Here is a 25430-nt window from a genome sequence, read left to right on the forward strand (position 1 = left end):
AGCACCATTGTGGGCACGACTGCCTTTAAGATCATGACTGATTCGATGTAATACATGTGCCCTTGGGCTTTTGTTTGAAATTAACCTATAAAATGTCTGCTATAACTCTGATGAGTTGGTGAAGACAAAAACAACATTTGTTTTATTTTTGTAGTTAACCTGAGGATCTTAATATGGAAGGCACTGGGGATTAATTAGCTTTCAGTGCCAAACCTCAAGTAGCCATACCTGGAAGAGTAGATTTTGGCACTATTTGTTGGCTTATATTTTCAGCCTTTGAAGATTCTGCTTTATTGCAATATAGGGCTCATAGCGCTAAAGGGGAGCTGCAGGTTATAAAGCAAAGAATTGCAAGAATGTTCACATGATATTTTTTGGCAGTCTGTCTGACAGTTGTCAAAATACTCACTAAAAACAAACTTATCAGCCCACATTGACACCAGAGAAACATTCCATGGAGTCCTCTTTTTGCACAACAGATTCCACAGGGCGTAATTACTTTTTCAGATGACTGCAGCTTCTGTCACAGGAATCCAACAATGTTTTACATACCAGCACGTATTAACTAAAAATGACATGACAACTGGCACCCAGAACAGATAGAAAAATCTGTTTCTGGTGTTTAGTACAGGTAAACATTAAAGTGCGACAGAAAGCTGAATTACTGTATATAAAGATCAGAGTTTGCTTCAGTCAAGCATTTCCAGGACATTTATTCAGGAGTAACTGTAATTTTCTTGGAGGAAAAAAAAATACCCAGGGCCAAAGCATCAAGTGAATCTGTCTATCTTACAAACTTAGACAGACCAACTTTATTGGGAGATGTATTAGAGGACACACTTCCACGAGTAAGACATTACCAGAGGTTGCCTCACGCCTTTGGAAACTCGCACTAGAGCTCTGTTTGAAGATACAAAAAGAGAATCCAAAAGACTCAGCTTTTTCCCAACGTGTTGCTTACTCAAAGAGAAGTTACACCACCCTCAGGCACCTTCAATCCTGGGTACGCAGGGTATCCCAAAAGATACTTTCACACCTGAGTCATTTATTATCATGGATATATAGTTCTCAAGTTATCACTTCATTCTGAGATTGTATCTTTGATCAGTGTCACCCCCAGGCGTGTCATTAATGAGGGGAGTCATCCTATTCATCAACTGATGGGTTGAAGTGATAAATATCAAACGAGCCTCGCAGGAGGCTGTGCATCCTCTTTTACAAACTTAGGACAGAGGTTTATTCAGCTTCAGCTCGGGCTCTCTATAAAGCCCAAAGTACATGCTGCAGCTTAAATATTTGGTACCTAGAACCATATCTCATCCTGACATACTTTCCTTTATCCATTATTAAAACACATAAATAAATGTGCAGACAGAAAATCATTGATGATGAATGCACTGCAGTTAAGCTCTGTCACACCTATGTACATTTAAGCTGCATAAGGATATACCATAGCCGAGTCCATAAAACCTGCTTTTTGAGCATGGATTCATCTATCTGTTTGACAAGTTGACAGGAACAAATGAATATATTTATGTGTGTAGGTTACTGGTACATACATAACTTAAAACATATGTGATACACAGTAAAAAAAAAAACACTTGCAGATCTACTTTTTCCAATAAAGTGCTTCTATAACGACAAAATGAATGCAGATGCATTTTTTGTGCAAAAATACATTTAAAATCTGACTTTCCAAAATATTGCATTTTTAAATGTATCCATTACATTTCGCAGTAAACTGAAACAAACACAACTGATTGAACATCTATGTCATCTTAAGATAAACTAAGTACCCTTATTGCTTTCAGAGGAATTAAGAAGATAAATAACAACGAGGTGCTGATAATCAAGTGTGCTTGATTAACCGATCATCAGCAAGTGTGAGCACCTCGATAAAAGCAGGAGTTTTGGCAGTTGGATGGTCCCGAGCATTCTGGTGTTTAAGACTGTGCTCAGAAGAGCTGCATCTCAGACTCTATTTAAGGCCTCAGTTAACATGTTAAATGTTAAAGTTCATGACAGTACAGTTAAAAAAGACTGAACGAGTATGGCTTGTTTGAAAGGGTTGCCACAGAAAGCAGTCTCTCTCTCTCTCTCTGAAAAGAACATGACATCCGAACAAACCTCAAGATTTTTGACACACATTTGGAGAAAAACCCAACCCAGGATATCTGGGCTTGCTCTATATACCAAAGTATTCTAGAGTCAAAGGTGAGGGCATTTGTCCAACAGCTAAAGCTTGACTGAAACTAAGTCACGCAACGGGACAATGATCCCAAACACAGCAGCCAATTTACAACAGAATGACTGCAAAAGAAAAGAATTAAGTTCCTGCAATGATCCAGACAAAGTCCAGACTTCAACTTGATTGAAATGCTGTGGCAGTACCTTAAGAGAGCTGTGCATAAATGAACACCTGCAAAACTCAAAGAACTTGAGCAACTTTGTAAGGAGGAGTGGGCCAAAATTCCTCTACAATGATGTGAGAAACTTATAAAGTCACACAGAAAACAATTGCTTCAAGTTATTGCTGCTAAAGGTGGTTCTGTGGAATCACAGTCTGCCTCAGTATTTTACAAGACAGCAAAGAGTCCACAGAGAACTTTCTTTTTCACATGCCTGTACTTAAGTGGTTTTACTGTTTCAGACACTTGGCCTTGTGGTTTGTAACCTTTTCAAAACCCCTTTTGTGGGTAAACATATTTTAATGCCTCACCTTAGTTTTCTGAAACCTGATCCGATCACCAACTGGCACAGGCCTCTTGTCCTTACAGAGGGGAGAAACAATTCCTAGCTCTTTATTGCCTTTTTGTGCCTTTGTAAAGACACATCCTTGTAAATTCCACCTACAAAAAAAGACTAAATGCTTTTGTGGTGGGATTTGTCACCAAAAGGCTAAAATTTGTGTACAATTGCATGCAAGTGCATGAGAAAATATAGTAGTTTGCTAAAATAAGCATTTGTTATAGAGAATTATAATGTTTTTAGTAAGCTAAAAGCATTTTTATTTGTGGTTCAGCCCTCCAGTGCGCACTGCTGGGCTGATTGTTTCCAGACTGTGAGGGGTTGCCAGGCAAAAGATGCTGAAACATGGAAGTTTAAATGTTCTGTAGAAAAAATGGATAACAGCAAAGCCTCTCCGCTTCATAAACGCTGATGGTCTTCAAACAATCACCACATTTTCAAAACACAATCTTGTTGTGTGAAATTTCTGGAGTACCTCCTTTCTTATGTGATTAAAGTTCTTGGTAGCTTCAAATCACATCATGAAATATGCATATTATACACCGAAAAGTACGATTTTCTCTACTTGTAATCAACAAGTCTTGTGAAATATCAAACATTCTGCAAAACAAAACTTTAGCTCAAGAATAATTATCTTTCTTCCAACACTCCACAAGTCGTCAGACCGTATTTACAAAAAGTTTCAGATCCCTAATTACCAAGCCTTAGGACATCATTAATCATTAACTCAAAACAGTTTTTACTCCGTGAAAACAACCACCTGAAACTATTTTGAATTATGCATGATACATAGAAATGGCTCGTGCTGCAATCATTTGAATAAATTATCAAGGTTTAAATGCATATCAGAGAAAATGAAGTGTTGTGTTAAGAATTAAGGAAAACACTTTTGCATTTGCATCACTGCATGTCATGTTGGCACATCTGATTTATTTGATCCATCAGCTATACTGCTTTTTCTTGTAGAGGGTCACTGAGGGTCGCTGTGGAGCCTGTCCCAGGCTAAGAGAGGCTAACTAAATACATTAAATGATTTAAACTGTATTAACCAGTATCATATTATACATGGTTTTGAGAGGGTTTACATTTCTGTTGTTTCTTACATAATCGGCTGGCAGTCTCAACCAAGGCCTAATCAGAAAAAAGAAAATTGATCAAGTCTGCCTGTTTAGTCCACTTAATGCATGTCAGCAACAGATTGATGCTATTCTGACATGACCTTTCCCATGTTGAGTGAAAATGATTAAGGACAAGGCCTACTGTGATTTAACATTTGAGAAACCATGCAGTTTATTGATTGTGTCTTCACATCCAAAATCATTAGAGAGTGCAGACTGCTTGGAATATATTCGATTTTATCGGATCACATTATATTCTCAAGTCTGTTTTGCTTTGCACTGAAGGGTGCAGCATATAATGGAATTGCTATTTTGTATGTATTGTATGCCTCATGAGACTTACATATGTCTCATACAATTCATTTTACCTAGTTATGAATCAAGTATGAATGAAGAAGATAAGCCTTTAAGGACTCTAATGTGAAACAAACTTGTATTGTTGAAGGGATTGTTACATACAAGCGTAATATTCTGAAAGTGTGAGTGATTTAGGACCAGATTTCACCAACACAGGAGGAAACTCATCTCCAAACCAATTAAAATATTGTAAGCTACACAGGATGATATAACAATACTTTATATGTGAAAGTTGTAACGCTAAGCTTGTGTTGTTTCCTTAAACTATGGTTTAATTGGTGTCTTTTGATAGGGGCTAAACAAGCAGGATTCTCCTGACTTGGTTCAGCTGAGGACACGGCTGGAAAGGATCTGTTATATGATAATTTCACTTTCGATTACTCAATAATTCCTCCATGTGCAGATATTCTGGGCATTCTGAACAGGAAGAAGAAGATACAGAATCGTTTTAGTACAGCATATTCTTAAGTGTTATAGACGTGTTATGACTCTTCGAAGAATGACAGCTATTGTATTTTTAATGAAAATTAAAAATAAATAAATAAATGTAATATTTTGGCATTTTTATTCACAGTGCAGCCATCAAAAAGCTGTGGCCATCCATCTCAAAAAGTTTTACCTATATACGGTGATTGCACATATTTGTCTAAAAACATTCATGAATTATAAATATGCGATCAATTATTCATGTCCTTGCTTGCTGTGCTAATGTGAACAAAATGACCTTATTCTTCATCTGCTTACTGTGTATCTCAGCTATGACATTGCACGCCACACTGTTTAAAAGATAAAAAGCAAATTCTAAGCAGAGATGCAGCAAACTGGGATGCAGTGATTGTGGTTTTAATCAATATTTCTAACTGGTAGTTCGAGTTTGGAGAGGAAAATGAACAAGTGGGGTTTGCCCCATTTAATCTTTGACCTTTATGGATGATTTGAATATTTCTTTTTACTGTGGGATGCGTGGAGATCCATCAGTGAGGCATATATAACACACACAGTATAAATGATCGTGTCAGTCCGTTTTTCTTCTAGCTGGCTTATGGGTAGATTCTCTGTCTATTGATTCTGATTGATTGGTTTATCTGCCTTTAAGTATGTCAGTCAGTGCAACTGTTTAAGTCAGGATTGATGGATTTACACATAAAGAAATAAAAAATAAAAAACCTTTCATATCTCGTGAAAAGGGGAAATCAAATTTCTGAAATGAACACTCTAGTATGAAACAGTACGCCTGGAGAGGGAAAGCTCAGTTTTCCCTGTGGTGCACGATGAACTATGGGCTGACTCCTCGTGGTGAGTTATCGATCCACTACCAGGATCACCTTCTGGCCATCGTCTTTAGGCATCATTAACAAGGACTTATTACGTGAGTAGGGGCATTAGAGTGCTGTGCGGAGGAAACCCACGGTGAACACGGAGGACTTGGTTTATGGCTAACTGGCAAATTCTTGCTAAATAGAATCGATAACTGAATTTAGGCTGAAGATAAAACACTTTAGCATGATCTAAGGTGGGCTGATCGTTTGAACAAAAAGCTGATAAAATCACACAATTTTGATGAGTTATGTTATATCATATTATATTATAATAGCTTAGACTTTAGACCCATTGACCAATGTTGTCAGCAGCAACAAATTTATAAAATTCTCACTGATGAATATTTGTAATGCCAGAGTCAGCTCACTGGAAGTATAACCACATGTCAGCCTACCATGTCCATATTGGTTTTTATATTTATCTGATTTCTACTATTTAAAGCATGAACTTCCCAAATGGGTGGCGTGTAGTGAAATGCAATTAAGACAGAAATTCATTTACTCACAGTTGTGAGAGAAGTTCCTGAATGGTCACCAGATGTTTCCTTTTTCAGTCACAGTCACTTTTTACAATATTCTGCAGACAAAAACTGATTTACTTCTTAAACTTATGAAACAAAAGCCTTGTATAAAAGGAACAGAATGAAAGAAAATTAATTTCATTTTCCATTTCATTTAGATCTCACAAATGGCCGAGTCTGTCTTATTCGGCGGTGTCAAGATAATGTCCAGCGCTGACACAGAGAACTAATATATTGTGGCTCATTTAGGTCAGTGAAGACCTTTTCTTTTTGGTGTCCTTGTAATTTTCCAACAGCAATCATTTTTACACGTGACAGAATTCCCTCAATGGTGACGTCAGATTTTACTTTTTTTTACTCAACATTTTGCAGCTATACTGCTTTACTGTTTTAGTGGTTAGGTATGATGATGCACCCCACATCTCTTTTAAAAGCAATTCAGAGCAGGAAATGACTCGTTTTTAATAAGAAATGTTATTTTCTCAGGGAGATCATTTTATTTGTGTATCTGGCAGGCAGCAGAGTAATACATGCCGATGTACAGATTTTATCCATCCATCTATCCACCCATTCTCTCCAACTTATTCATTTCAGGGTCAAGGGGAGGGGATGGTCACAGCCTATCTACAGATTTCATGTGAAAATAAAGTTTAACTGAATGTGAATTTGGTGGCAAAATATCCAGCTTAATAATGTACATGTTCAAACATGTATGTTGCTCTTCGCCCTTTCATCCTTTCTGCAGCTGTCACACTCACTTGTTAGCTTGTTATGGTGTGTGCATGCTTGCATACACAGAGTAAACACTTTGCGAGGAGAAACACTGGTGATGCCTGTAATGCATGAAGGGTCTCCTGTCTATATCAGCCAGTCATATTTCACAGCCACAGCAAAACCAACAAGAAACGTCTTTAGCACATTTTCAGTTTGGCTTCTGATCTGGAGAGTGAGCTTTTCTGCAAAATAGTTTTTTTTTAATCTCAACTTGAGTTTTGAATCCAATATTTTGTCTTGCTTTGAATCTCCATGGCCGTTACTAGAGGTGGGCGGATCAATCCAAATATTGATGGTATCGCTATCAACAGTGGTTTGCTATCGGATCAGTACCAGCGTGATAGGATTGATACTTTCTATCATCTAGGTTCAGTACAGTGTGTAGTCCACTGAAGTGTGTTCAATAAATTGCTTTTGTTGGAGATGAGAATATAATACCTAAATTTGCAATATTGCACGCCACTGTTACCACAGGCATTATGTCTAATGGGGTAACAGGAGGAATGTCCCATGATCTTAAAGCTCAGATAGGACCACTCGACAGCACTAGCCAATGGGCCCCTCAACATTACACGGAAAGCACATATTTACATAATTACGTTAAAGTGAACAGGCTATACAAATGTTAGCTCTGCAAATATTTATTCAGTCCTTTACCCTCCATTGATTAAAGCAGGCACCCTTTTTCTGAAAGGTTTTGATGGCAGATGGGCATGCTGGGAAATATATTACTTGTACTTCCTGACCTTGTTTTTGCCTGCGAACCTGCTGACATCAGCTATGCAACAATTTGTTTTTCGGCAAGTGTCTAAAGGAGCAGTTTGTTGGTGCAGAGGCATTATAAAATATGTTTAGCAAGCCAAAGTATAAAAACAAAAAAGTGATGAGAAGAGAACATGGCGAGCATACCACCAGGACTTTGGATCTGAGCAGTGCTGTCAGTGACTCTGCTGAACTCCAGGCCCAAAAGAAAAAGTTCTGTTTTTGTAAAAGGGCTGAAACATTGCTACCGTTTATATGTTAAAAATATGCACTCATACTGTAATGTGTGTGTGTGTGTGTGTGTGTGTGTGTGTGTGTGTGTGTGTGTGGGCGAGAGAGTGAGAGAGAGAGAGAGAGAGAGAGAGAGAGAGACAACAGCTCTCACAGGGCTGTTATGCCTGTGGATGTTACAGCTATAGATACTGTAATCATCTACTAATTTAGGTAACAGAGATTAGCTAAAAGCTAGCTCTCATTTAGACCCATTCCCCTGTATCTGCCAATGAGCCTGCTGGGTATTTTGACCAACACATAGAGATTAAGAGCATGATGACATACACTGACCTATAGGAGGAGGTCCATCAGCTGTTAAAAACATCTGGATGTTCAGTCATGTACGACTGTACAGATTTTACTCTGTATTTGCTTCAGTTAAAAGACTTTTAGGCAGAAATTGATGCTCCTTATTTTACTGTGAATGCTTGGCTGACCTCTGCAGACTATGGTTAAAGTTCACCCTAGTTCAGTTTTTCCCTTCAAATTTGCACATTTAATAATTTCTGCAGTAGCTAATGTAGTATCGTGTTATTCTGTAAAATATCAAAGTGCCTGACTAACATCCAAATCTGACCTGCTCAGTATTTACAGTTTTTTACAGTCGCTAACAAGCGCCTACCCATACTTCAGATACTTTTTCTAAACTCTTAACACAGACTCACACCTACAAAACACAATTGGCCAAATGGATAATATCCTTCCCAAAAATACACTTTGTTAAATATATACTAACTCCTCATTTCAAAATTAGAACACATCTTTCTCTGCACACACTAACTGTACAAAAACACTATAAATCTGACTCAAAATGAAATTAGTCTGTCAAAGAATAACACTTGTTTTCACTTCACAAGGTACATGCAGTCAATCAAAGTACACCAGGTTTCAAAATACTGGCTATTATTGACATTACAAAAACTGCATAGACTTTTATGTTTCAGTTTCACAGGTATTTGCATGCGAAACATGCAATCCACCATATTGACACCAGAAATGTCTTGGTTGGTAACTGTATGTCCACATGTACAGTAATGTTCACATTCAAAAGCATTCCAGTAAAAAGCAAACAAGTTTTTGTTTCTTTACTGTTTACCACAGGAGGTACAGTAGAAACACGGTATGATAGGACAGAGAAAGTTTTACAGTATTGCTTACAGTGAACAAAATATCCATGAAACACACAAGAGCATTCTGAACAAAAAAACAACAGCAAAAAGCCAAGATAAAAAGGGGGGGAGGGGGGCTAAAAAAAAGGCAAAAAAGTTGCATCTAATCTCTGCGATCTTCAGGGTTAGGCCACATGTTTTCATCAACATCACATCTGATGTCAGCCAAGTCGATGCACCTGGGATAAAACTGCCTGGTATGTCGGATCCACCCTTGGCAATCGTCAACTGTGATGTCCCTGGAGCCAGCATCCATGGCTTCAAGGAGGGACATCTGGTCATGTGGCTGATGGTCATAAACCTTCCACCGCCATGCAGAAAAGAACTCCTCTATGGGGTTGAGGAAAGGTGAATAGGGTGGAAGGAAGAGACTCACCAGTCTTGGGTGGACTTCAAACCATGTTGTTATTGCTTGCGAGTGATGGAAAGCCACATTGTCCCAGGTAATTACAAAGGTCCTCATGTTTTCACCCTCCTGACCCTGCTCTGGAACCAGGCGCTGGTGGAGATCATTGAGAAAGGCAAGCAAGCGCTCTGTATTATAGGGTCCAACCTGACATTTGTGAAGGAGTAATCCTGCATTTGCAATTGCTGCACACATGGTAATGTTTGCCCCTCTCTGTCCTGGCACATCAACTGTGGCCCTTTTTCCAATTACATTCCGTCCACGTCGACGCCTTTTGGCCAGATTGAATCCTGCCTCATCGATGTATATGAATTCATGAGGGGCCTGGTTGGCCTCCAATTCCATAACTCTCTGAAACAAAGTTTATGTAAGTCATGTTAGTACTGTATACCATACTGTACTGTAACCTAGTATTGTGTAGGTTACCTACTTGCAAAGTGCAAAGCTTATAGAACTGGACATTGGATTGAATATACACTGTACCTGGACATATTGTCGTCGTAGCTCCTTGACCCTCTCACTGTTCCTCTCAAAGGGAACAGTGTAGAGCTGCTTCATCCGCACTCTATGTTTGGACAATGTCCGCGAAATGGTTGTGAGGCTGATTCTATCGATATTGTCGAATATCTCATGGTCCGCCACAATTCTGGTTTGTATTTCACGCAGTTTTATTGCATTATTTGCAGTAACCATTTCCACAATGGCAAGCTCCTGATCATTACTGAAGAGCTTTCCTCTTCCCCCAGAGGGTGGAAGACGTTGCATTCTTTAGAAAGACAGACAATTCAACATATGCATTACTGTATGACCATATTGACATGTCAAGTGAGAATAGGAACAATCCATGTAAAATGCAATACTTACCTGTTGGTTTGTTGAAAGGTGCGTATAATGGAGGCAACCGTTGACCGCCTCAAATTGGGCTGCACTCTTTCACCAGCCTCTCTTAGTGAAAGACCATGGTTGATTACATGGTCAATGATAGTGGCACGGATTTCATCACTGACTACTGTTCTTGCAGCCCTTGGAATGCCACCACCACGCATTCTTACACCTCTACCTTGCCCTCTCCTTGGGCCTGCTCTTCTCCCTGGGCCCCTTGCTCTTACTCTTCCTCGACCAGACATTACAGTGTTTGTCTTTTTTTTGTTTCCAAAAACATCACTCCTCAAGGTCTTGCCTTATGAACCCCACTGAGTCTAAGCCAGAATGGAAGAAGGTGTGGTTGGCCCAATTTACCCAACATAAATCAGCTGTGTGTCAATTATTCAATTGTTTGTTTGTTTACAGCTGAGATCTATTTTTGATATTGATATTGTTTTTGTACTGATATCATTGCAGGGGCAGAGGTTTTTATACTGTATCTACGGTTTGGAATATTGTTTTTGCTATTGTGGGATGTTGTGTGTTAACATTCGTAGATACTACAAGAACAGTCCATAGTTTTGTTGGGAGGTATAACTTGTCTGTTAAGAAAATGTAAGCATTGTGGAAATGTGTTCACTGACTGCATATTGGGTGAACACGACATGAAATGTGTGAATGGTATGGCCACAACAGACCGATCCTGTGCTAATTGTGTTTAGAGTTTTGCAAATGTGACAACTGTTTGGACAAACGCTTGTTAGCGACTGTAAAAAACTGTAATCATTACCAGCATTAGCTGAGTACACAGCAATTTCATTGGCCTGCAGGCTAATCTGACACACCTTCATTCCAGTATCAACAAAAATTCAATAAAGCTTGATTATTTACAGGATGTTTATTACTCAGGATTATTGTGTTATATAACTTCAAGGGACGTGCAACGGATTCAGAGCAAAGGTGTGGATAAAGGGAGCTGATTTCAAATGAGCTGAGAAATATATCCGCAACTGAATATTTATCTTCAAACCAGACTAATAGTTTTAAATGATCAGTCCTTACTACAACTGAAGTCTGAAATATTTTTAAGACCATGCATTTTGTATTTGCAAGAAAAAATGTGCCAGCCTGTTACTGAAAGATACTGGGCTGCCCTGTTGCTTCAGGGCGCAAAGATCCTAATAATCTAATATTAAAAATGAGGTAGACTTTTCACTGGGGCAGATGGGTCTTTCTGTACATCCTGAAGCGATAATCAAACATCGCAGAGAGCATCCCTTAGTATTCACAGTCTGAAATGATGAGTCCATCTACATTGCTTAGTAAATGCATAATTTCATGTTGCATTAGCCCCAAACGAATTAAGACACGATCATTCTCTCAAATTTTTATGCTTTCTATGGTCTAGTGCAACCCTGCTTTCCTGGTTTTCTCCTTTACATTTCACAGCCCTGAGTTATGTCTAATTGCACGTATGCGGTGTATTTTAAAGCTGATTTTAACAAGCAAGCAGCTCCCGAAACACAAAAACACACCGAGGGAGTGTTTATACTGAATATTATGAGATTCACTCTACTTTTTTTTTGTTTTTTACTCTCAGGAGGAAATATTTCACAATATAACGAGATACTTTTCCTCGCAGATTTTCTTCATTATAACTGTAAAACTTTTCCCTCCTCGTCTAACAAAGTTACCTCATTGTTAAAAGATGTTGGAAATCACTTTGATGCTATAGTGTGATAAGTCAGCTCAATGTTGCCATTTGTGGGTAGTGCATTTAAATTGGGTCAAATCATCTTCGTGAATATAAGACAGACAAACAGTCCTGACTTAAAGCATCATCTTAAACTAAGGGAAAAAAAGGTTAGAGATAAAATGTGTGATGTGCTCTATTATATATTTGACAAATGTTGTGGCTGTTTGTGCCACTAGTATTTGTTTTGTTGCCTGAAACATTGCATTTCATGAATACTTGGTATACCATTAACCAAAGGTCGTGTTGGGGTTATGTGTCCAGGAAATTACAGTAAGTTAACGCGCAGTCCTCTGAGGTGCTCCAAACAGGATTTGGTGCGTTACAAATGTTCATAGCTGCTAAGATCATATTGTGCCTTATCTTTTCGATGAGTTTTCTAGCCTTCCTTCTTATTACTCCCATCGATTGGATTCATTAAAAGACACGGAATGGTCACAGAGGGTTCTTCTATTTCGTGCGCCAACATCAGATTGATGACATTAAAAGGAAATAACCTCAAGTGTGTGGCCAGTGTGTCGTTGTACTCCGCCCACACTCCCCGCGTCTCCAACATGTGTCTCCACTCTAATGTGCGATAGTGTGCGTTACCGAGAATGCATAAATGGCAGAGGACAGTACGCGCCCCTGGATGTGAGCTGCTGAAGTCGCAGCCACTCCACTCCATGTTTTGCCCTGCCCTGTGCGCTCTGCTCGCTGTGCAGCGTGCGTCTCCGTTGCATTTCGCTTTCCTCACACTGACATAAACACGGGGCAGCGGTGTGTGCGTGCGCTGGAGAAGTTGTTGGCACACTGAGCACCAGGTATCTTCTTCACGAGGATTTTGTTCAAACTGGGACCGATCTGACTCGTTGGCTATTTCTTTTCTTTTTCGAGGTGAAAATGAGGTGGAAGCACCAGCATCTAAAGTGAGGAGTCTCTCTCCCTCTCTCTCTTTTAAAAAAATGAAAATCTGAACGCGCAGACTGGAGAAATCGTTCAATCAGGCTTTGTTTTTTGGGATTTCTCTTATTCTATCGGATCTCTTATTTCTCTGTGAAACATTATCAAGGATTTCACTGATGTATGCGATGTGGAGACTGCAAGTCGCCTTATGTACTCTGTCGGTGCTGTCCCTGTCATCCGGTGGTGAAAGCAAAGCGCGGAGCTGTAGCGAGGTTAGACAAGCTTATAACGCGAAAGGATTCAGCCTCGTCAATGTACCTCATCAGGAAATATCAGGTAGGCGAAACTGACAAATCAACGAGGCGTTTGGCCCCCTTCACCACGTGTCACGTCTCGTTTCTTCCCCTTAAATCAAACAATTTTGCAATAATCTCTGTGATCTCCCTCAGACCTTTAACCATTTAATATGTCCCGTCACTAACATGCTGCATTTCAACCCCGCTTTTAATAGCGGATTCATGTAGAGTCCTCCGCGGTTTCATGAAAAGTATCAGCCTTTTCTCCTAATATATTCCATGAGGTTGACTTTGTCCAAGCTTTCATCTGAACTTATTCGTCGGTATTTGAAAAGTGTTCAGTGGATGCCATTGCGACTGAATCGGTCTATATCTATATATCCTCTCTCTCTCTCTCTCTGTCTTTTTTTTTTAAATTTGCTCTTTGAAGGTCCTCTCCATTTCCAACTTGCTCAGTGGTGAATCACATTGAGCTGCCTTTCATTTCTTATCCACAATCAAACAGACACCAGGAGTGAGCCGCATGCGTAAAAGCATTAGTCATGTTGCTCTTTATGTAAAAATCTCAACGTGTAGTTTCATCGCCTATGTGTGTGTGTGTGTGTGTGTGTGTGTGTGTTTTACATTTTATGAACCAATTTAAATATTTGGTTAATGCACAAACACTTAACTTCATTGACAATTAAAGGCAGGTTTTCCTCTCCTTAAAGAGTTGGCGGAGGTGACAGTAAGAATCAAAGTAACAGTGAGACTCATATGTGAGTGCATCATGTGTAATCTGCTGAAACACACATTTGAGATTCCCTCATGTCTGTAAATCGGAGCAAGTAAAGGACTGACTTTGGAACAGTGACACTAGAACATACCTTTGGAAAGTGTCTGCATACCTGTTGCTCATATTCAACAGAAGATGATCATGGAGCTTGTTGTGTTGGATTTGGCTAAATAGTGAGTAGTGTTTGCCAGCAGGGGGCTGTATGCACCCAACATGAAATAGTTCTTATGCTGTGGATTTTATTTGGTTTAGATATTCCTCAAGGCTACAGCTTAGGTTTTAATTCATGCTCTTTGGTACTGCTAAGATATGGGGTTTTATTATCTCTTGTGTAGTGGTAATCACATTTATGGTTAAAGCAAGAAAAGAGATTAGTCAGTAAACATAGCCTGCTTCATGAGAGGGAAGAGGAGAGGCAGAGAGTCCTGAAGTTAATCCCTCTATTGCCTCTTACAGACAAAACGGAAATGCTGTATTGGTAATTGGCAGTGTCATCTCATAATGATCACAGAGCCCTCTTATATGGTCTTAACATGGTTTTGGCATGATGGGGAATATGATGGCTTTGTTAATGACTGAATGTGTGTTTAAATCTTAGCCAGCGTCTGTATCTTGCATGTGTGAACGTGTATTAGAAATTTATCGTATTTCATAGTTAGAACTAAATGAGTCCAGGGGTGCATGGTGATTTCTGATGTCTTTGTCTTTCCTTTTTTGATGGTTTGTGATTAAACTTAGGGTGTGCAAAAAAGTAAAATAGCACTAAAATACTTTGGCATTGCAAGGATGCTCGCGTGAACTGCGGTTCAAAGCTTAAGTTCATGTTCAAAGTTTTTTTTTTTTGGTTGACAGCTCTTAAAGGACTAAATTTTCTTGGCATTTGACCACATGTTAAAGTCAAAGACTGTTGGTTTTATTATAGAGCAAGATGTTTTGAGGGCCTGTGACCAAGTCCTTGTTGCATTTTTTGCAAAGCCAGTACTCTACGTGTAATTGGATTGTTTTTGTCTCCAAATAACCTTTGGATAAATACAACAGAGGGTAGATATGGGCCTCCGGAGAAGCGATAGTAGAAAGCACTCAATTATGCTTAATTAGCTATGCCAATACAAACGTGTGGTAGGCAGCATGAGCAGCGTTAGCGCTCATCCCTCCATCATTTGCTATGTCATGCTACTGCTATGCCTCTAGATACAAAACACACAGGTTTATTATTTCTGCAGAGGTGGCTTCCTCAGGTTCTAAGCTCCCATTTGCATAAGCTAATTATTTTGACAGCTTTCTGCCACTGACAAGCTGAGCTGCATTATTTCAGAGGTGACAAACCCACATGTTTATCTGTTATGAAATATAACAGGGTGATAATTATTGAATCTGCACTTTTAGCTTTATTTTAATTAGTATTAAACAATTAATCATAATGAAATGAAGAGGAACAAAGATTGAAAAAACAGACCTTTCCGTTGGTTATTTATTTGTGTTTGTTGATTGAATTCTAAGTGGAAGCTCTCTTCCACCCACACAGTGTTACCTACAGTAAAGAAAGAGTCTGAATGAGTCTCATGGGCTGTGGGGTCATAAAACTTATCCAGAAAGTAAAGAACCCGGTAAACCTTCAGTGCAACAGAGAGACCTCAAATTAATGTTCCATGGATTTACAGCTGACTGATACATCATTTTTAAAAATCTGTAACCAGTTGAAAAAAATTGCTTTTGTACTTGCCATGTATTTCATAACTAACTTTTACATTTTTTTAATGGTACAAGGGCTTCCGGTAATAATGGTTACGAATTTTAACTGTGATATAAAATCAGCACATTTGGTGGAAACTATCCTGCTGCTTTTTGGACAATCACATTTACTGAACTGTGAACAGATGTAATATAGATAGATAGATAGATAGATAGATAGATAGATAGATAGATAGATAGATAGATAGATAGATAGATAGATAGATAGATAGATAGATAGATAGATAGATAGATAGATAGATAGATATTGCCATAAGTATTCACTCGTCTGCCTTCACACACACATATGAACTTCAGTGACATCCATTTTTTAACCGATAAGGTTTAATATGATATGTTGGCCCACCCTTTGCTGCTGTTCTGAGAAGGTTTTCCATGAGGTTTAGGAGTGTTCACAGGGCATTTGGACTGTTTTTTCAGAATTGCTTTTGTGAGACACTAATGTTGAACGAGATGCTGGCTCACAGTCAAATTCACAATTTCATCCCAAAAGTGTTCTATCGAGTTCGAGTCAGGACTCTGTGTAGGCCGCCAAGTTCTTTAACACCAAACTCTCTAATCCATGGATCTTACTTTGTGCGCTGGTGTTGGAACAGGAAGGGCCCATACCCAAGCTCTTCCTACAGAGTTGTGCACATGAAATTGTCCAACATGTCTTGGTTTCCTAAGCTGGAACCAAACTGCCAAGCCCAACTCCTGAAAAACAGCGCCACATCATTACCCACCTCCCCTCCACCAAACTTTACACTTGGCACAGTGCAGTCAGACAAACTCGTCCGCCGGATCACCAGAAGTAGAAGTGTAATTCATAACTCCAAAGCACACTTCTCCACTGCTCTTGAGTCCAGTGGCACCGCTGTAATGAAGCATTGTGCTTGGTGATGTCAGGCTTGGATGCAGCTGCTTGGAAACCCATTCCACAAAGCTCTCTACACGCTGTTCTTGACATAATCTGAAGGCTACATGAGGTTTAGATGTCTGTAGTGACTGACTCTGCAAGTAGTTGGTGACCTCTGCACACTGTGCTCCTTAGTGTGCTGCTTCTCTCTAATTTTTTTAGTTGACTTTTTTCAGCCTTTATTATATAGATGCAGTGAAGAGTGACAGGAAAGTGGAGAGAGAGAGAGACATGAAGACATGCAGGCAAAGGGCCGGATTCAAACCTGGGCTGGCCGCTCTCAGCTATACAGCGTATGATCGCCTGCTCATCTCAGGGAGCTAAACCGGCACCCGACTGCTCCGTGATTATACGTTACATACCACTTTGTGGCTGAGTTGCTGTTTGTTCTCAATCACTTCCTCTCTGTTATAATACCAATAACACTTGACTTTGAAACATTTAGCAAAAGAAGTACACAAGTGACAATTTGTGCTATACATATACATATATATGTGTGTGTGTGTGTGTGTGTGTGTGTGTGTGTGTGTGTGTGTGTGTGTGTGCGTGTGCAATTTAATATCTGTTGCACTAAGGCAAACATTGGGTGAATTGACAGAATGAACTCATTTAGATGGAGGTCAGACACTTTGGTGTTTGAAGACTGATATTGTTTTGCTCAAGGATTCTTAAGTGCTCTGGTTGGTTTACAGTACAGGAGCAGTGAGATGTAGATGGCAGTAAGAAAAAAAATCCTACCAGCTTTAGTTCTCATACAGTAAGAGGTCTCTTGGAAGAGTGCCAAGAGCAGGTGGGTAGGACAGAGTGGAGGTAGTGAAATACACTGTTGGATCTGAAAAATGTCTAAAACAGGCTCTTTGACAACTTCATTAAACTCCACCAGGTTGAACTTGTGATTCCTCTACTGTAGTGTCCATGCTATTGATATGCCATCCAATGCTTGGTTATACAGCAGGCAGCCAGCAGTACAGCTAGCCTGTGAGGATCACCCCTGTGCTCATGTGTCAGCCTTTATAGCATCACACACATTACTGCTTGATTGTCAGCCCTTTGTTCAAAAGCACATCTGCTTGTGAATGCTTCAGTAAGGCCCTGCCACGGAACTCTTTCTCTGAGGCTTTGCTGTTAATATCAACATCTACTTACACAGAGCAGTTGGGATTCTCATGGGTGGATTCGACTCTTTGCTATGGCTTTCAAACAAAATCGCTCGATGTGCTGCAGTTCCTGTTAGTGCTGCTTATGTTTCCCTTTTCAAGAATAACAATTACCTTTGGGGTTCATCCATAGCAAATTTAAAGAATATTATTTGATTTGTCTGAGCAAAACAGTTATTAGCTGTTACACAATACAGCATCGTCTTCCCTCGTGTGAGTTCCTGATGCTCCAACTCTGTTTATCGCTGTGATCTGTGCTCGGCTGTTGCAGATGCCAAATTCCTATAAACACAACCCAGATATCGGATAACATTGCTTTTTGTACTTGATTGAATGTTAGGACGCTTGTGAAGCTTAAGTATATAGCACAGTTATTAATATTATTGTCAGTACTAAAGTCTCTTTGGCTCTTTCACTCTTTATTTATGTATGTATACATGTGTGCGTGTGTTTGGAGAGAGATACTGTGCAAAAGTTTAAGCCCACGTCTAATTTCTTTTTATTCTTCCAAGGAGCCAGACTTTCTTGTAATTTTTTTAAGTTGTTTCGATGAGTAATTCTACAGGCTTTGTGGAGGTCTTTCAAAACTCTTCTTTGGACATCCTGCTTTTTTATTCCAGTCCTTGTACCTCATCATTTCATCATTTTCACAGGAACTTTTGTGTTTGCTTATTAAGCCATTTAATACAGCCCTATGTATTATTAAAGCATAACACATCTTACTCAAGGGGCATGACACATCACAGCAGTTCCAGTTTTAAATTGTATCTTTATCCACATTAACTCACTTTCTTTAGTTGAATCTAAGAAAATGCCAAAGATAACTCAGTATTAAAAATTGTATTGGTGATTCCCGAAGAGCGATTAGTATAACATCCTACATATTTCAGCATGATGTGCAGTGTGTCCATAGAAAACTGAGAAAATTTGGAGACACTGAAGTGGAGGAAAGAAGAAATGGGAGGCCTAAAAACGATCTACAACAGATGCACAGTATTTGAAGGTCATGTTTTTAAGAAACAGGAAAAAATCCAGCGAAGACCTGACACAGGACCTGAGATGCATCTGACCCTTCAGTTGATCCATCTGCTGTTCACTGAAGCCTCATCAGAAATGGTTTTAGTGGATTTCTGGCTGTCAAGAAGCTGTTCTTAAGGTAGAGAAACAAGGCAAAAAGGCGGAGGTGTGCCAAATTACACAAGAACTGGACCGTAAATCAGGGGTGACAGGTCTGCATCCAAATTTGAAATCTTTTGTACAGATTTTCAACAATATTCACAGAGGAGGTCTGGAAAGAGGTGCAACAGTGAGTGTCTGCGCCATGTGTCATCTGTAAAACACGGTGGAGGCTCTGTCATGGTTTGGAGCTGCAGTTCAGCCAGTGGTGTAGGAGATTTTGTCAAAATTGATGGGAAAATGTAGAAAAATACCATCAGATTTTGATCCACCTTGCAATACCACCTGGATAGTGTGATTGGAAATGGCTTCATCTATCTATCTATCTATCTATCTATCTATCTATCTATCTATCTATCTATCTATCTATCTATCTATCTATCTATCTATCTATCTATCTATCTATCTATCTGTCTGTCTGTCTGTCTGTCTGTCTGTCTGTCTGTCTGTCTGTCTGTCTGTCTGTCTGTCTGTCTGTCTATCATTTTTTAATGTATTTATTTGTTTTTTGTGTGTGTCTGCATGCCTAATCACTAAGTAATGGAAACACATCAGACCTCTGCTGAAAGTGTGGGAATACTGCTGTAAAAGCCCTTGCCCAGCAAATATCCATATAAAAATTCTGAGGGGCAATTTTTTTCCAAAGCCCATTAAGATACTCTTGGCTCTGCCAAATTGGAAATAAGTCTCTTGCCAGCCTGTATACATCTTCAGAGAGAACAGTTAATTAGATGTGAGGGAGATTAGGCTGTGCGCATGTGGACGTGCATCTGCCTGTGTGTGTATTTGCAGCAGTTTAGCCTCACTATCTGGGTGTTTCTTTCGCTTTGCATCTCTATTGTAGTAGAAAATGACAAAACGTGCTTTGTTCTTCATTTGGTGAGACAGATTGTGTGCATGGAAGAGCTAAATGAGTTTGATTGTGAATCCTCCTGTGGTGCTGTTCAGATATGGTGAAAGAATGTCTGACAGTTGTCCTGACCTGAAGAATCTGTCAGCCCTCTGCAGGCATTCATCCCTGAAATGCACAAGGTCTGCAAGCTTTCTGGAACCTTCCTCTGTACCATGTATGGCTTTTTCTTTTCTGAGTAGTGTGAAAAGCCTCCGGGTAGCGTAGGAGCCTGCTATAGCGCTTTTTCCAGTTTTCAATCAACTGCTGGCCTAAATCAGTAATGGAGGGGGGGATTAAGAATCTCTACCCTCTCAAGCCTTGAGAGGAACTAGAAAATAAGCAGTGTGGGGTGTGATTGAACGTTTGGAGCAGAGACAAAAGAAAATTAGCATTAATTGATGATTAATGAAATAAAGCTTTCCTTGTAATGGAGAGCATTATCGAGTAACCACGTGTTGAAATGATAGCGAGACTGGCTCTGGGATACAAGAAGGAAGTTTGAACTTGAAGGATTAGTGATGTTTTGTGGTATTTGTGTGCATTTTGCACTGTTGAAAAGTATTCTCTAAACTAAACTGTCACACAACGTCACACGTGGCATTATTCCACTGTGGAAATTGTGCCCCTCTAGGATTCCTCTACCAGTGGGTGAGGGCGCTGCAGGGAAAATAAGTGGGTGTCACATTGTCAAATAATTGGTTAACATTGAAAAATAAGATGTGTTTATACATGATTATATGGCTGCTACCCTACTAGTTTCAGGTTCGACCTAAAGCCATATCAAACACATTGTCTATTACACGGCAAACACTAATCACTTCTATTCTACGCTGTGAGAGAGTTTGTGGCTTTCCTACAATTATTTATTATGTACATTAGAGAACCAGTGCATTCTGTTGTTTTTATTGCCATGGTCTTTCTTTTTACCCACAGAGCCCTTTGCCTCTGGAGGGAAGTCTCTGAATAGAAGTCCCAAGCCTGACACCAATGATAGGGCTTAGTGAGATGAGAGCCACACTGTGCTCTGGGAAAGCCACGTGGGTATATCACATCGAGGTGTCAAGGATGCAAATACATTTCACACTGGGGACTCTTTATTTGTGTTTTTCAGACACAGACATGTACACATGGCTGAGGTGATTTGTTAAAAAAAAAAAAAAAGCCACCCCTCGGAGACTTGGAAGTAAACAAGCATTAAGTACAAATAAACATTGTGTACAAAAATTGTCATGGAAACTTCAGATGCTGTCAACAAATGCAGACAGCGATGGTGTCACAGGCATCACAGAGCTGACAATGACACGCTTGTTGTGTTAAAGATACATAGATGCTGTCTACCCCTCAAAGGCCTCAGTGGTGGCTTAACTGTAGTGAAACCACAGGGGGCTGTTGTATCAAAATCAATAGGGCAGATGCTCCAACATGTAAATGTTTTTCACAACAAAGAAAGCCACAGCAGAACAAATTAATTATGAAAAATAAATATTTCAATACAATAATCACTTAATCGCTGTCGCTTTCTTTCTTCTAACAAAATTAAATTAAAAAAACAAGCATTGAAAAACAAGAAACACATCATTATGTCAGGTCAAGTAAAAAAGTGTCTTGAAATTAGTCTTAAATTCTCTTTATTTATTGTACATTAGCCCAGCGGGCCCCAACCCCCGGGCCACGAGTGGGAAATTGATGGTTTTCAGGGTTTTTATTGGTTTTTAGCATCATTTTTTAAAATCGTTTTTATCGTTAACTCGGTTTCCCTGGGTCTTTTCCTCTGTGTTATGAACAAATCTTTTTTTTTGGTACCGGTACTGGTTTTATTTTGTTTTATTTATCTGAGACACCTTAAAGGCCGGTCCGTGAAAGTATTGTCAGACATAAATCGGTCTGTGGCACAAAAAAGGTTGGGGACTGCTGCATTAGCCCCGTCCTCAATGCTTTTTCAGCATGTTTGTAGATTTTTACTACGAGTCCACGCGTCCATCTGGTGGCAGATAGAGTGCATGCTTAAGGCACTGCTGGATTGGCTTAATTTTTCTGATCTGGATGCTACGCCCATGTTTTTTACTATCTGTGGTAAATACGTTAGGACTTTAGGTAGCCAGAGCCTGGAATGTCAGCAAACAACTGACTTTCAGCTTTAAAGCAATGAGTGATTCACTGTATATTACCCCAAGTAAAGGTGCCTGTTTTATTTTGTTTATACAGTGTTGATTTAACATGCCTGGTGACTTGATTGAAATGTTTTTGGTCCTGATACTTTGTGCTGTCTTTTCCTAGAGTCAGTTTCAGTTTGGGGGAATTAGGTGGCAAAAAAATAAAGGCTTTGTGCTCACAGTCAGCTGCCTGTGTGAAGGTGTGTGCTGCCCCTACTTCTCTCATTCTCAAACCATACAAGAAATAAATAAATAAATAAATAAATAAATAAATGTCATTTGCATTTGTTCATCTAAAAAGTCCTCATATCAGTGTCACTGTGCTGTAATGTTTCAAAAACTGTTATTTGAGTCCATTTCTTTGGTTTAGACACTCTTAACAAAAGATGTGAAACTGCAAGCCCGCGCCTCTCCAGTGAATAGATGTTGCCTCACAAAGCAACAACACAAGAGGATATCACAGTGCCAACCTTGCAACACTCGTGACAATCTGCTGTAAAGTGTATTTTCAAATAGCAGCAGTTGTTAGTCAGCATAAGACATGCTGTTCCAGTTATAAATTAGGAAATTTATACTGATTACACGAGTTCACGACCTAGTTTAGTGTGATCTCGTTTGCAGCTTTGAGGTGGAGAGACTAATTGGAGGTCGTTATTATTTTTATATTAATGCAAATATGTAGAGGGCAGATCTTAACCCTCCCAGTCACATTTGCGGGCTTTAATTATAACATTAAATAATAGGCTTTGCAGTGAAATGCCTTGGGGGATATAATGACACTGTTTTTGTGTCAAAGGTCTGCTCCGTCTTCTTTCACCCCGTGTTACATAATTTCTCGGCCGTATTCCTTTCACACAGAAATATATGACAGCCGCAATTAAACTGCCCCCAAATTTTTTTATTATACACTTCTGGTAAAATGCTAAAAATCTACACATTAAACTGCCGACAACATAGCAAGAGAGAGAAGATTTCCAAAGAGGTGTTGCAATTTAGATATTAATTAAAATGATTCTGCTTGTCTGAAAAAGCATGTGCAGTTTGATGAGTGTGTTTTAATAGCTCTGGAGCCATCATCCTGAATGTATCATGGCTCTGTATATTGCATTTTCTTCTTTTTTTCCCATAAAATTAGATTGTAATGAGGCATGTTCGATGTACAAGTTGCAACTTGCTAAAGACATCGGATCTCATCTGGAACTAAAGAAGTAGAGGGGGGTGAGCCAACAGATCATTTAAATCCCCTATCCTCATAGCCGTTGCGAATATACAGCTACGTCTTGCAAGAAAAGCCATCTAGGCTGGCTAGACTCATGCCGCTGACTTGAGTGGCGCCACGTGGTGTAGCTTCAGGGAGCCCAGCGATGACAAATGTGACAAGCTTATGTAGTCTTAGTGTTTGTCAATCAAAGAAGGTTGATAAGGCTTGATTACCAGTACCATCTGCATTAATACTGTCGCCTCTGTCAGTGCGCCCCAGGGCAGCTGTGGCTACAATGTAGCTTGCCATCGCCAGTGTGTGAATGTGTGTGTGAATGGGTGAATGACTGAATGTAGTGTGAAGCGCTTTGGGGTCCTTAGGGACTAGAAAAGCGCTATACAAATGCAGGCCATTTACCATTTTACCATTTAATAGTTTCAGCTCTGCTAATTCAAGTGCTGTTGGAAAGAAGGCATTTCAGAAAGGCTCATTTGGACTGAACAGCCGATGTCTAGTGTTTAAATCTTCTGAACTCCTTAATTTCTTTACCCGTAAGATGAAACAGGTGCCATTGTGATGCTTCTTGGCTCATCTTTGTTCTTTGGCAGCTGCAGGGTGCTAGAATATGAAACGATGCCAGGCTCATCTCTTGCTCCCAGAACCCTGCTGTTTTGTGTCCCCTGTGTAAGCTGCCGGTAAATGAGTGGGCTGGTCAACTCACACCCCGGGGCTCTACCGCGGGCTCTTCAGACCACCAGCTGTTGTGTTTAGGACTGAGTCATGCACCAGTTAGCATGATGAATCCAGAGAATGAGTACAAGGCTTTAACCTCACTGTATGCCTCTTCCTCTTCCCTTCTAGCCTTTACTATTAAACCAGTGTGATAAAATGCACTAAAACGTTGGGAAATAAAAACAGCTGTAGAAAGTTCCCACCAAATGTCCTCAAGGTTTGAGTGAGATCTTGTTTGTTTTAGGATTGTTGGTTAATCCCTGTGAAGAAATTGATCGAAGAAGAACATATACACACAGAGAAAATGACTTGAAGGCAGGTCCAGTAAATTAAATCAAGTTAATTCATTAATTGAAGTCAGTTTACAATACTGTTTAAATTTGCACTTGCATCAGTTTATATGGATGAGTTACTCTGATAATATTTAATAAAGTAATTAGAAGTGAGAAGCTGACAGCTTCTGTCGATATCGGAGTCAAAAGTGCGGCTAGTTTCCAGAAGAACTACTTATATTGCCAATACAACTTTAGTATGCAATATATTTAAATTTACAGATAAAAATAATCCAGGAGCAAAGCTACAAATAGTGGGCGGCACGATGGTGGTTAGCAGCATCACCTCACACCGAGTGCGAACTGAGTTTGAATCCATCAGCCAGCTGGGGCCTTTCCGTGTGCAGTCCTCCCTCTGCCTGTGTGGGTTTCCTTTAAATACTCTGGCTTCTTCCTACAGTCCAAAGGCATGCACATTAGGTTATCTGGTGACCAACTATGACTGTGTGTGGGAATGGTTGTCTTTCTTTTTGTGTTAGCCCCGCGGAAGACTGGCAACCTGCCTCTTGTCCCGCCCAATCACAACGCTGAATTGGATAAGTGGATGCATGGTTGTTGCTTACTTTCTTGATAATACCCACTTCCTCAATTTCTCCCTATCAGATATCCAAAGTGATTTACCAATTTTTTATAACCTGGGTTTACAGTGAACAAAGCATCAGCCTCGACCAGGCAGCTATACTCATGTTCTGAAATGAATCTTTACGACGCAGTACTTCACTCCAGAAGGAGTTGTCAACCCTCTGCAAGCTTTCATGTGCCTTATGAGTTTTCTCTCATCTAATTCGTGTCCTCCAGAACAACACTGACATGATGACCATTTATCTGAGCATTAGCTGAAATTAAATAAATAAGCGATTTCAAATTCACAGACACATAATCCTGCAACACCTCTTCTCAAATCCATAGCTTCTTGTGTTCTTTTTTCCTTATACAGTGTTCACTGTAGACTGGTGTAAATCTTGTTTGGAAAATTGGTCACAGCCATTAACTATGCCAGAGGCATGTAGCTATACAATATACTGCAGCTCCACTTTAATAAACTGAATGCATGACTGAAACTACTAGCCATAATATGCACAAAAGTGCTTGACTTATATGATGGGATATTTTTGAC

The 25430-nt window shown here is 39.6% G+C and overlaps 2 protein-coding genes across 3 annotated transcripts in view; one reads left to right on the forward strand and one right to left on the reverse strand.

Moving 5' to 3' along the window:
* Positions 1-5524: 5524 nt before the first annotated feature.
* LOC146718821 (uncharacterized) lies at positions 5525-10493 on the reverse strand. The gene is made up of 4 exons (XM_085465096.1): positions 10312-10493; positions 9931-10213; positions 9195-9798; positions 5525-5562 (listed from the first exon to the last, which is right to left on the reverse strand). The coding sequence occupies exons 1-4, from the start codon at positions 10491-10493 to the stop codon at positions 5525-5527; spliced, it is 1107 nt and encodes a 368-aa protein (XP_085321222.1).
* Positions 10494-12733: 2240 nt separating this feature from the next.
* The window catches only part of gpc6a (glypican 6a), a 160133-nt gene continuing 147436 nt past the window's right edge, over positions 12734-25430 (forward strand). For both annotated transcript variants that reach the window (XM_085456188.1, XM_085456196.1), the window contains exon 1: positions 12734-13285. In XM_085456188.1, the coding sequence (XP_085312314.1) occupies positions 13126-13285 (160 nt within the window). In that variant the 5' untranslated portion in view covers positions 12734-13125. The remainder of the gene's footprint in view (positions 13286-25430) is intronic.

This window comes from Copadichromis virginalis, linkage group LG1 (assembly GCF_057382275.1).
Source record: "Copadichromis virginalis isolate Kocher_CV1m ecotype Utaka linkage group LG1, C_Virginalis_male_GT1.1, whole genome shotgun sequence".
Classification (NCBI taxonomy): domain Eukaryota; kingdom Metazoa; phylum Chordata; class Actinopteri; order Cichliformes; family Cichlidae; genus Copadichromis; species Copadichromis virginalis.